Source organism: Austrofundulus limnaeus, unplaced genomic scaffold (assembly GCF_001266775.1).
Source record: "Austrofundulus limnaeus strain Quisiro unplaced genomic scaffold, Austrofundulus_limnaeus-1.0 Scaffold383, whole genome shotgun sequence".
Taxonomy (NCBI): domain Eukaryota; kingdom Metazoa; phylum Chordata; class Actinopteri; order Cyprinodontiformes; family Rivulidae; genus Austrofundulus; species Austrofundulus limnaeus.
Genome location: NW_013952785.1, coordinates 484,063 through 496,647, shown reverse-complemented (window position 1 = coordinate 496,647; position 12,585 = coordinate 484,063). Strand labels below are relative to the sequence as shown.

At 39.0% G+C, this 12,585-nt stretch overlaps 1 protein-coding gene across 3 annotated transcripts in view; it reads left to right on the top strand.

The window, feature by feature from the left end:
- The window catches only part of cep162 (centrosomal protein 162), a 28,545-nt gene that overhangs the window by 13,473 nt on the left and 2,487 nt on the right, over window positions 1-12,585 (top strand). For all 3 annotated transcript variants that reach the window (XM_014023638.1, XM_014023639.1, XM_014023637.1), the window contains 13 exons: window positions 741-872; window positions 2,573-2,685; window positions 2,771-2,870; window positions 2,943-3,063; window positions 3,269-3,429; window positions 4,811-4,915; window positions 4,993-5,214; window positions 6,628-6,819; window positions 7,697-7,994; window positions 9,410-9,542; window positions 10,858-10,999; window positions 11,085-11,183; window positions 11,684-11,818. In XM_014023638.1, the coding sequence (XP_013879092.1) occupies window positions 741-872; window positions 2,573-2,685; window positions 2,771-2,870; window positions 2,943-3,063; window positions 3,269-3,429; window positions 4,811-4,915; window positions 4,993-5,214; window positions 6,628-6,819; window positions 7,697-7,994; window positions 9,410-9,542; window positions 10,858-10,999; window positions 11,085-11,183; window positions 11,684-11,818 (1,953 nt within the window). The remainder of the gene's footprint in view (window positions 1-740; window positions 873-2,572; window positions 2,686-2,770; window positions 2,871-2,942; window positions 3,064-3,268; window positions 3,430-4,810; window positions 4,916-4,992; window positions 5,215-6,627; window positions 6,820-7,696; window positions 7,995-9,409; window positions 9,543-10,857; window positions 11,000-11,084; window positions 11,184-11,683; window positions 11,819-12,585) is intronic.

Below are 12,585 nucleotides of genomic sequence, written 5' to 3'. Positions count from 1 at the left end.
TGAAAATATAGCCTTTTTAAACTTTTGCAGCCAGAAGCTGCTCTTCATATTAGTGACAAACTTTGGTGTTTTTTGACGAGTTACTTTCATTTTTGCTTCTACTTTTCATTTGAAACAGGCTTCTAAGGTTCTTTTTCTACATTTTAAAAAAGTTGTTAAACTTCTGAGTGGCGCACTACTGCTACTAGTGGTGAGAAAGTGTATTGCACCTTATTCAAAATCAATGCGGTCCCACGGCCCTCTGCGGCCGAAAGTTAAAATCTGTTGTTCTTTTGAGGCCCTCAAGCGGCCCATGGGTTAAGAATCTCTGCATTAGTCGATATACAATATTCATCTAAATGCCCAACCTTATTGTGCACCCCATAAACTGTGAAGGTCCTGCATTTCTGTCAGAGTTCCAACTTGTGTGTGTAGGATGTTTTTAATGTTTTTATCAATAAATAAGACATGCAGGAAAAAATATTTTTATTTGTCTGTCGGTTTTTCATCTGAAAGCAGAGAATCTCCTGCCATAGGGCAATTTATTACATAGTATGTATGATAAAGCATAACGTTTTGAGCAAGATCAAAAACTCCTTTAATAAGGGTCATGATTGTGACTGCATATCAGGGTCCAACTTCAAGATTTTTCCACTACCAATACAAAATGTTCTGATACTTTCTGATACAGACGACAAATGTGCGTAGTTGTCAGTTGTGAACAATAATAAATAGTTTTTGTTTGTTTTTCTCCTTCACAGATTCGAAGCGTGGAGGAATTTGGTCAGAAGAAGAGACGTTTGGAGATTGAAGGTCTTGCAACTGATGAGAAACTGAAGGAAATTGATAAAGAAATAAAAGAGCAAGAAAGACTTATCAAAGGTTATCAGCAGGTAATATGTCTTTAAGCTGGTGTCATGTCTGTTTTTAGTTTTAATGTATTTATTGCCTATTGTCAAAGGCAAGAGCTGTACATTTCTTCATCTGTTGTGTTAGTAAAATATCTCAGAAACCCACGGGCTAGATTTTAATAAAACTCTTAAAATGTAATCAATACAGCTACGCCTGACGGATTTTTGGTGTCAGTCCAATCCAAAACACAAAATTGGATAAAACTTAAGAATGCAACTTCAAATACCATTGCATTTTTGTTGAATCGTCCTGTGGGTTTCACTGACCGTATTTTGTTARCAGTAGACTGCAGCAACTGCCTGCATGGATGAAACTTAGGTAAGATAAGTCCAGGACACCTTTAAGCTTTAAACACAGTATTTAGCTTACTCACTGTACACTTAGAGTAGTTTATTTTATTTAGCAAGTTATGCTATATATATATATTAAAGGTATCATGATAGGGTTTATTATCTTCACTATTATTATGCATGCAGCACTATGAAATAAAAATGGTTAGCTTTAGTTTGAGTTTTACTCAAAAAGGGAGGATTGTTGAGGCTTAGCAGTAACTTTGAGAACAATAGGTCAGAATAGAGGTCACGAAAACATCTTGTGTAATATCCTGGAAAAGTTGACATCATAAGGGGTTCTATTGGGTGGTGTCATATTTCCACCCATTTCTGGGAAATAGCCCACCCTTTTTTCTGGCAAAGATAACGTGGTATAAAAGCTTATGGTTTTCTAACTGCGTCAGTTCGGTTTGCAAGGTCTGATCTCTGTCGGTTGAGGCTGTTACTGACTGAACTCAATTAAAACTCCCTCTGGCTGGCCAAGGATTGCCTCTTCTCTTTTTATCTTGATAAGTGGACTTTTTTCAGACCCTACATAAGAAATACGAAAATTCCTAGAATTGCTCCAAAAATCATCTGAAAAAGAACATTCAAAAATTATAGTCTTGACAAACATGTAGACAGTATTAAAAATGGTAAATGGACTGTACTTCTATAGTACAGTCCATTTATCAAGATCCAACCAGGATACTCAAAGGGCTTCATCAATCTATTGAGACTATTCAGTGCTTTAAATCACATTCATACACTGATGGAACACATCTGTGGCAGAGAGGGTTCAGGGTCTCACCCAGGAACACTTCGACATGTGACTGAATAATGGGGAAATCGAACCACCAACTCTCAGATTTAGAAGTCGACTCTCTTAACCACTCGGCCACAGCCGCCCCGCGACTGGGCAGAGTGTTGACTGGGCAGAGTGTTGACTGGGCAGAGTGTTTGCACAGAAAGATCCTGAAGATGCATTTCAGATATTTAATAAGTTATTACCACTGTGAACAAGCATGCACCTTTAAAGAAGTATACAGTGTGTAAATTAAACACTCCATGGCTCGATGATGATTTAAAACATTATTATTATTATTATTATAAATAGGGTTGACTTCAAAAGTTGTTCAGTTTTCTATCCAATTATTTATTATAGTTTTATTTGAATCCGTGCACTGGTGCTTGAGGTATTTGGCAGCTACATGTAAACAAGTAAAAAATATTTTCTAATTTGGCCTTTTGGCATTGGATGATAATAACTGATGTTTACTGATGATTTTCTCTCTAACCTTTTTAGCTGTTTTGTCATCATCTTGAATCTTTGTATGGTAAAAAGTCAGTAAACAGAAGATGTTTTACAGGAGAATGAGAAGATGTGCCTGCAGATGAAGGCTCAGCAAGCCAAGAGTAAAGCTACTGAGGAGGCCATGTTTAATGAAACCCAGAGGCTGATGAACGAGCTGGATTTTACACGGTGTGTTAAACACTTATCAGAGCCGGGACTTAGAAAATATTCTTTTCTGTTAATTTAGAATCAGCATCTGTTTTATACTCACCAGGGAAATGCTGAAGGAAGCTTCACGGCCCGTAGGCAGTGTGTGTATGATGAATCACACTCAGTCCATCTCAGACCTGTTATCTCAAATCCACTCACTGCAGGTTTGTAACGAGCTTACAGAGGAGCTGGTGGCTTTGCTCTGCCAGTTACCACAGACTTGTTTGTGTGTGTAGAGGAACGAGGCCAAGCTGTCTCAGGAGAACCAGAGGCTGAAGCAAGAGAAGCAGCTTCTGGAAGTCGACATGATGAAGAAGGAGAGAGAGGCGGCTAAAGACCAGACTACTCCTGCCTCAGGTAGACAGGCTGCAGACGTGTTTGACCAGATTACAGGGAGTTCTTCACTTATAACAGATTGACTTCATGGATGTGAGAGTTGAGAAACCTGTTCCTGTTTAGACGTGTACTAAATGATTATCAGTATCTTTTAGTCATTCCTGCGTGACGTCCTGCAACCTAAAAATAATTACACACAACAAATTGTTGTGTTGTGTTTTCGAAGAACAAACTCTGGAGCTGCATGTTCTGGAGGACAGACACAGAGAGGAAGTGGCAGCGCTGAAGAAGAAGCTACAGTGGTTTTCTAAGAACCAGGAACTGCTGGACCAGGATGTTGTCCGACTGAAGGCTGCTACAGTTGAGATACTTCAGCTCAAAGAACAGGTCATACTCCTCTCTGATTTACTGTTGACTCACTGACCCATATTTCTGCGTAAGTACTTGACTCTTCAGTATATAAAGGTATAAACAAAACATTAGTAGATTTCTTCTGGTTATCTGACAAAAAGTTGGAGACGACTAACCAGAAAGTAGTAAGAGATGAGTTTGGATGTTCAGAAAATTCACATTGATTTTGTAGAATTTTAGCTTGATAATTACCGTAAATATACGGCTCAGATCGACAACTTAATAGATTTATTATACAGTGCCTTGCAACAGGTATTCATCCTTGTTTATTCTTTTTGTTTTGGCATCTACACCCTGGAATTTAAATGGGTTTTTAATTTGCTAACAGATAATAAATAGGATATCAACAGTGCAGTAAGTCTGATCATGAAATTACCTTTATTACCTAATACTAAATAGTCAACTATTAGTGGTATTATGACAGTGGAGGGGGGATTATTGTATGGAGTTTTTTTTTCAGGAGTTTGGTTTGGCCGCTTAGTTCTAGTGAAAGGATCTCATGTTTTTCAGTTGGATTCAGGGTTCCCACGGGTCCTTGAAATCCTTGAAAGTTTGTGAATTTGAAAAAAATTCAAGGCCCTGGAAAGTTTGTGAAAACAGCCAAAAATTACACTTGTCCTTGAAAATTCTTGAATGTTTTTTGGGGATTGAAGTTCTCTATTCACACGACTGATTTTCATTATCTGTAAAAATAAATAAATAAATAAATAAATAAAAAACATACATTTGTTGCAGTGAATAACTCAGGATTACGGTAAACTGACGTGGCAAATTTCAACAAATAACGTGAGCCGTAGTCCTAGTTTTAACCAATCAGAGCAGAGCAGGTCATTCTTTCTGAGCCCAGGTGAGAGCACCACAGCTCCTCCTGTCCTCACTGAGGGTCTGGACATGTTCACATCCCCTCCTCCCAAAGTGAGCTGCCGAACCTGTCAGGACATAATTACATGTCCATGTATTGTAGATATGAATGTAGGGTGTACATTTAATCCACTTTCTTTCATTGGGTCCCAGATTTTCGTTGAATTTACATGATATTAAAACTGTTTATTTGTAACATTCTGTGGTAGCAGTAAGTAATTGCCGTCGCACGAAATTGGTACTGGAAAGTCCTTGAAAGGTCCTTGAATTTGATGTTGACCAAGGTGTGGGAACCCTGTGGATTGTTCATGGTGTCACAGCACATTTGGGAAAAGTTTGAAATGTAATTGTTGTAATGTAATCCATGGTTTATTTCTTTATTTATTTCTTACCAGGCAGGTGCAGACTTTTATATCCACTGTACATGTGCTGGATGCCAGTTCTGTGTTTTTTCACAAAGCACCGTTGTGAAAATAACGGTCTGTTTCCATTTCAGGTAGAAAACCTGAAGAAGGAGGTGGTCAAAAGAAGTAACGAGCAACAAAGAAAGGCCAGAGACAGATCTGCAGACACACAGAGAATCAAGGACCTGGAGCGACAGGTTTCTCCCACAGCAACGAGCAAGTCTACCAGTTAACTTGTGCCTCCGTTACCTTACAAGTCTTTTGTTTGCGACAGGTGCAGGAACTTAAGCAGATCCTGAGAACCAGAAACCCAAACTCGCTGCCTGCTTTGATTTATGCAGCAGCCACAGATGTTAGCAATGGCAACGCTGAACCCAGCAGCATCAATGCTCTGCTGGAAGCCAGAATCCAGCGTCTGGAGGCTGAACTGGAGAGTCATGATGAAGAGGCAAAACGCAGCCTGCAGGCCATGGAGCAACAGTTCCACAGGATCAAGGTATAACTGAGACCAGTGCCGGGTTTTAACACAACAAACAGGAAGGGGAAGTTTATTAAACACATTTTAGAATCACTTCAAAGACCTTCTTTTGTTATTGAGTTGGTGTGATAACGGAGTACTACTGAAGGCTGAAACTAGATAGGTTTTTGGTGTGAAAAAGCTCATCAGCACTGGATTAACCAAACTGTATTTGTAAAAAAAACTGTTTGTAAGAACAATTTATGTTACTATTTTCTAAGTTATGTTATGGAGGAAGTTCAGTGGTTTTACAGCAAGTTGTCAATGGAACAAGTGAACCACTTTTAGGCCTGAATTTGTCGACACAAATTTGGATTTTTGTCCATTAATTGACTTCTCAGAGGGAGATGTTTGCTAAAACTGTGCTGCCAGTAATACTGCATGCACTCTAAAAATGAAATGTTGGATTTACTTAACCATGTTATGTTACCTGGTTCCACTTAACTGAGTTGAGTAAATTCAAAGCAACATTCTCATGTTCTTTGGCTAAAAAACTGGTATGTTGCTTTGAATTTACTCAACTCAGTTAAGTGGAACCAGGTAACATAACATGGTTAAGTAAATCCAACATTTCATTTTTTACAGTGTGTCTGTGCTTGCACAATTTAGACACATTTAAATGAAATAGCCGAAGAAAATATGATTTTAAAAGTAAAACTGTGCGTACTACTTTAAAGCAAATGTGAATTTCAGTTTATGGGGTAAAATTATGGAATAGTTTGGATGACTCTTTGAAAAAATGTTCTACTTTAAATCAATTTAAAATACTTTATAAGGAAAAAATTGTTAAGTCTTATACACTTTTGAGTTAATGAGGAGAACGATATATTGTTTGCAGATTATATTTGTGATTTAATGTATGTGGCCATGAAAAATGATTGTAATTATTGAGAAAGGAGCAGGTTTATACAAGGTTTTTCTTCTTCCTGCTCCCTTTTCACTCATGCATAGTATGTGTTAAACGAAAATGTGTTTATGTTATAATGAGGAAAATTGTTGAATTGAGTGAATAAACTTATTGATTGATTGATATTGATATTGATAAACACACATTCATAGAGAGGGAAATCTGTTTGCAATGTGCACGTTGGTGTCAAAGCAACCTAATAAGAGATGCAATGGCACGCCTAGAGACTAATGCTAGGCATTGTTGCATCTATAATGAGGGATGTACCAACATTTATCACATTTAACATCAGCACAGTTGTTTTCAGTACAAGTTAGGCATTATTCCTACTCTCAGGTCTTATTTGATCAATTTAAAGTACACCTGATGTAATATTGCAAGGAATGCTCCAGTAAGTCCTATGATTATTAGTTAATAGGAAACGTATACCAAGGACATTTAAATCATATTTTCTTGTACCTAAATTGTGTGTGTGTGTCCTGAAGCTTCGCTACGAGCAGCAGATCTCTGAGCTGGAGCAGCAGCTGACTGTAGCAGAACCTGGATCAGAACCATGGAAATCTAGGTGTCAGTCTCTGGAAGAAAAGCTGCAGCATGTACAAGACAGCCACCAGGAAACAGAGAAATACCTCCGTGATCAGATTGAGTCTCTTCAGCAGCAGCAGCTCAAAAACAAGGTCAGTACAAGACTTCTCAAAGTTATGGTGCGTTCACACCAAATGCGATTTCAGCATCAGGAGCATCAGGTTTACATACAACGTCTATGGTGGACTCGCTTCAATCAGTGTCGGGAAGGGCTGCGGCGCCTCAAGCACGACTAGAGCAGCGCAATTTGAACAATTTGAATGATCTAAGCGTTCGACGCGCTGAGGCGCAAATCGCTGAAGTTAGAAAATCTGAACTTTTGCAGCTCGATGCGCCTCGTCAACCAATCAGAGAGACTCCACTGTGTGACGTAGCGACATATTTCCCGACGGGACAGTTTACTGAATGATGTCCACTAACCTGAAACAGATGGAGAGGAGCTCTTTAGCTGAAATCGAGTGCCTGCAGTCGTTGTCCTGACAGGAGAAATCCTCACCAATGCGTGGCAGCGGCTCATCAGACTGGACTCGGGACAAAAATAGTCCTGAAAGCGAGCTGTGAGCCTCTCCCGCAGCTCCTGGGTGATGAAACTCAGAATGTCTCTGAATTATCTGGTGAATTAATTATCTGATGAACGTGACATGCTCTTGCTCTCTGTAAATAAAGCAAAGCCACTTCCTCGTCCGACATTAAACAGAGCCCGACAGAGGAGGGAGGGGCGGGGAGGCTCTTGCCGTGCAGCGCTTCAAGAGTTGACCTACGTCTGACCTCAAAGTGCACAAGTGACCAACTTCAGCGTTGGCTGCGATTTTGAAGCTGAAATCGCGTTCGGTGTGAACGCAGCATTACTCCCCTGACAGAAACTTTACAAAAGAAGAACATGTCAAAGATAACTGGATGTGATTTAGCAAAGAGAACAACAGAGAAGTAAATCTTCCCTTTCTATAAACAGAACCTCTCTTAATGCAGGAGCAGCCAAGTCCGGGTCGACACCAGCGCCAAGCCGAGGCCGCATTTGGCGCGCGAATAGAACGCCTAAACCAAGAGCTTGCCTCCAAGACGAAACGTATTCAGGAGCTGAGCCGCACTGTGGAGAGACTGCAGAAAGAAAGGAGAAACATGTTGTTTGCATCAAGACCAGAACCCAGTTCTGCACACACCAAACAGCGCCAGGTCCAGACCAGAACCGTCTGTTCCACTGTCCCAGAGGGAGAATCGTTTCCTGCTGCACAGTGTGAAAAGACCTACCAGCCGATGGTCTTTACAGGTTTGAATCTTCTCTCTGCATCATTTTATGTACTAACAGAGCATCAGGTTGCACGGTTAGTTCCTGAGCTTCTACTCTTATTTCTCTTTCACTTTGATGTAGATGATTCTGTTTACCTGAAGCTGCTCATGTCCTAAATTACATTTATCACAATCTAACTTCTACTGCATACTTACTGCTGTTTTGGCCATTAATGTATCAAAATGTTCAACTCATTAAGTGTTATGTTTTTGTCTCTTTTGTACCTTTTAAAAATATATAACTTTATTTTTCCCAGAAATTTCTTTAATAACATTATCTTTTAAATCTTCAGCATACTTGCCCTGTTTTTATTGTCCTTACGCTACTTTTAGTTTTTAGCTAGAGTTTTGCCACTTTTACCTTTTAAGCTAACCTTTGGCTGTTCTAGGTTTGTGTTTGTTACATTTAACTTACAGCTAGTGCTCGCTGTGTTGCAACTTCTTAAGCAAATGTAGGTAAAATCAATCGTCACAGCATTCATACTGCAGAGTTACTCCCTGCATAATGCTTCCCCTCAATTATTCAGCAATTAATGGAAGCAAACAAGCGCAGCGGGTGGCAAAGTTATTCCTCCATCTCAGCTTTATATTACTTAATGTTTTTTTTGCTTTGCAATGTGACACTTAATAGAAATTGTGGGAGGTTTGTATTTTTAATGTACACAACTAAAAACTTAAGGGTGCAAAATAGGTTTTATTGTGGAAACAAAATAACTTTGACACAACTGAAAAAAGTAGGCACATGAAACAAATTTTAATTTATTAAAGACATAAAAACAAGAAATCCATCCTTTCATCTTTTTAATCAAAAATATTTGATCTGAAGACCCACTTTGACAACGATTTTCTACTACTCTAATAAAGCTAAAGATTCGGTCTAGGTTAGATGGAGTCCAACTGAATAGCATAAACTTGAAACTCTGAGAGCTCGCCAACGTAAATGAAGCTGTTTTTCTTATGTTGGACACATAAACACACTGTTCACTCTAGAGTTTAAGATGACCAGGGGGAAAAGCTCAACTCCTTGTGAATTGAATGACAGTGCTCAAAAATCACTGTTGAAATTTGAATTCAATATATGAAAAACTGTCATTTTTGATATCGAACTAAAGAAACTTCAGAATACATTGAATGTACTTAATGAATTACTCATCGAGTGTTGTTTGTGTTTCCAACAAATCACCTTCAACAGAATGTTACAAGGTTGATTAATGTTGTCCACCCATAACTACTGCTACTGTGATGCGACAGAACAACTGACAGATATAAATCAGTGATATTATTATTATTTTCTCTGATTTGTAAGAAGCCACATTGCTTCAGTGATGTAAATAAAACATTTCTCCAAGATTTTTAATCCATCATCTTTGCATTTCCTCTTTCTTCCTCTGACAGGAAGTCATATCTCTGAGGTCCTGCAGCAGAACGAGGCTTTGAAGCAGCAGGTGGAGCTGCTCCAGCTGCACAGGAAACAGGAGAAGGAGGTGCTGCAGGCAGAAGCTGTGCGAGCAGAGGAGGAGCTGAGCAAGTAATGTGCATCCTTTAAAGGGATCCCCGATTAGTTGCAACATAAGACTTTATTTGATAAACTTTTATTTTAACTGTAAAATAAAGACTGTAAAAATACTGTAGGTTGTTTAGATTAGTTATTTTTTTAAAATAAATTTTAACATGGATGGAGCCATTTTATTTACACGAAAAGTATTCTGGGTAAATGATGACATCAACTAGGTAATCGGTGCATGACTGCTAGCGAGCTATATCCACCCTGAAGGTTAATCTTGGACAATATCTGACGATCGACTCTTTTAAATGAAACCAGAGAGCGTTGACAGAGAGGAGAAGGTAGAAATGACTCAGCCTGGAACTGAAAATATGGATGGAGGACAACAGAGCTGCTTCATGGAAGAAGAACCTCAGCTTAGCCTGTTAGCCTTTGTGCTAGTACTGATGCTATATTGCCTTATATGTATTAGCTCGGCGCTAGCGCGACAAACAAGCTATCCATCCATATTTTCAGTTGCAGGCTGAGTCATTTTTGCGTTCCCCTCTCTGTCATGTGGATGGAGGACCTCAGTGATGAGAGGAGAATGTGTAGCACTGAGCTAATACATATATATGGTGATAGCATCGGGGCTAACTCTAAAGCTAACAGGCTAAGCTGAGGTTCTTCTTCCATGAAGCAGCTCTGTTGTCCTCCATCYATATTTTCAGTTCCAGGCTGAGTCATTTCTACCTTCTCCTCTCTGTCAACGCTCTCTGGTTTCATTTAAAAGAGTCRATCATCAGATATTGTCCAAGATTAAACTTCAGGGTGGATATATCTCACTAGCAGCCTTGCACCAAGGACCTATCCACGTCATCATTTACCCAGAACGCTTTACATGTAAATAAAATGGCCCTGTCCGTGAAATATATTTTTAAACTTTTAGTTTAAAAATTATAAAAACTAAACAGCCTACAGTATTGTTACAGTCTTTATTTTACAGTTAAAATACATGTTTGTCAAATAAAGGCTAATGTTACAACTAATTGGGGATCCCTTTAAAACTATTTAAGTCCCCCTTCACACAGGGTGATAGTTCCCACAACCTTTCCTAACCCTCCTCACTATGTGCAGAGTTTTTATAGAGTTAGTAAGATAGTAAGTAGTTGGTTGAGGTAAAAATGTTTGAGTAACAATATGAATAATATTCCCAAATGGAAATTAAATGTTTTTGTAACTCATTATACTGGATCTTTAAAGAAATCTGGTAAGAGACAAAGTATTAATGGACAAAAGAGGTTTAATTTGTGTACAAAATAAATGTGGAAACCCAACAGTCAGTAATGTGTCACATTAGGCTGAAGGAGTGTTGTGCAGAGCAGCTGTCATCGATGAGGAAGGAACACCTCAGGGTGCTGGACCATCTGCATGCCACTCACGCCCTGGAGCACTCATCCTCAAAGGTTGCAGAACTGACAAATGAGCTCAACAGTAAGGAGGTAGGAGCTTACTGACCATTCAGCTTCTTGCCAGCAGTGAGATCCAAAGAAACTCTGTCCTTTCAACTTCAATATACTCCTACAGATTGCAATGAAACATTTGCAAGAGCAGCTGAAAGAACTACAGGGATGTAAAGAGGCCCTCATAATATCCCAAAGTAAAGAAGACACTCTGCAGAAACAGGTGAGTAGCTTTCATGTGCATTTTATTTAGCTGCTTCTTTCTGACGCTCCGCAAGCAACACATACAAATAAAAACATTCAAACGCTAAAATATGCACACATAAACATCAAAATGCTGACAAAGAGGCAAAAGGACAAGATGGGGAGAATTCTAATCAACTTTGATAAGCAATCCTGAACAGGTGGATTTTAGTCTGATCGAGAGGCAGAGGGTCTCTGTTTTTTGGTGGTAGTGAGTTCCAGGGCTGTGGACCCTTGGTGGTGAGGTGGACAAAAGGAACACTGAGGTGGAGAGATCTGAGGAATGGATATAGTGGCAACGTAGAGGTCATAAAAAGGAGGGCAGAGATTCTGGGTGGATTTAAATGTGTGCGCTAAAGAACAGCCACTGACAAAATGTCTTCAGGAGTTTTCTGTATTTCAGTTATCGTGTTTTACTTTAGTATTTGAATTTGTAGCATTTTCATTTGATTTCAACACTGCGTCCCTTATCTTGTACAGCTAACGAAGCTGCTGCAGGAGCTGAAGGAAGCCAAGGACGCTCAGAGTTCTGAGGCGAGGCTCCTGTGTGAGCTGGAAAAGAAGATCTTCAACATGGAGCTGAGACACAAACACAGAGAGCAGGAGCTGCAGCAGGTAGCAGCCATGTTTATCCTTTTACAAATATGAAGCTGATCAGAAGAATACTCAAATTTTCTCTGGAGAATGCAGTCAGTGTCTGAGTTTCTGACTCTGATTTGCTTTGAGATGTTAACAACAGATTGGGCATTCAGAGGCAAGGATTGTTCCTGAGATGGAGGTAGTTTCTCTGAGCATTGCACAGTTTGATCTTGGGGTGAATTTTTCTGGGTCATCAAGTTCTGGTAAGAATGGCAGCTGACCTAAATGTTTTTCACATGTGAATCTTTCTCAGTAGAATGGGAGACTCTTTTTTTTTTTACAGAGAGAGAAGTAATTAGAAAGATAGAAAGACTGAAATAGCGATTAGGAGTATATTAAATATACACCAACAAAACACAGGACCACACACCCAACATCTGTCCGCTCACCTGAAAAATAAATGGATAAATATAATAATAATAATAGAATAATAATAATAATAATAGAATGGGAGACTCTTAATGGTTTAGAACAGGGGTGGGCAATCCTGGTCCTGGAGGGCCGCAGCTCTGCATTTTTTACTTGTTTCTCTGCTCCAACACACCTGATTTGAATGAATATATGATTATCAGGCTTCTGCAGTATGGAGGACCAAAACTGACATAATTAGAAATAAAAGCAGAATTATATAAATGAACCACTAAATAAATACACTCAAGGCACCAATTAAAGAACTTTATCTCCCTTTTTATATTTTAATTGACTTTCATATTTGTTTTTTTCCAGGTTAGTTTCAATAAATT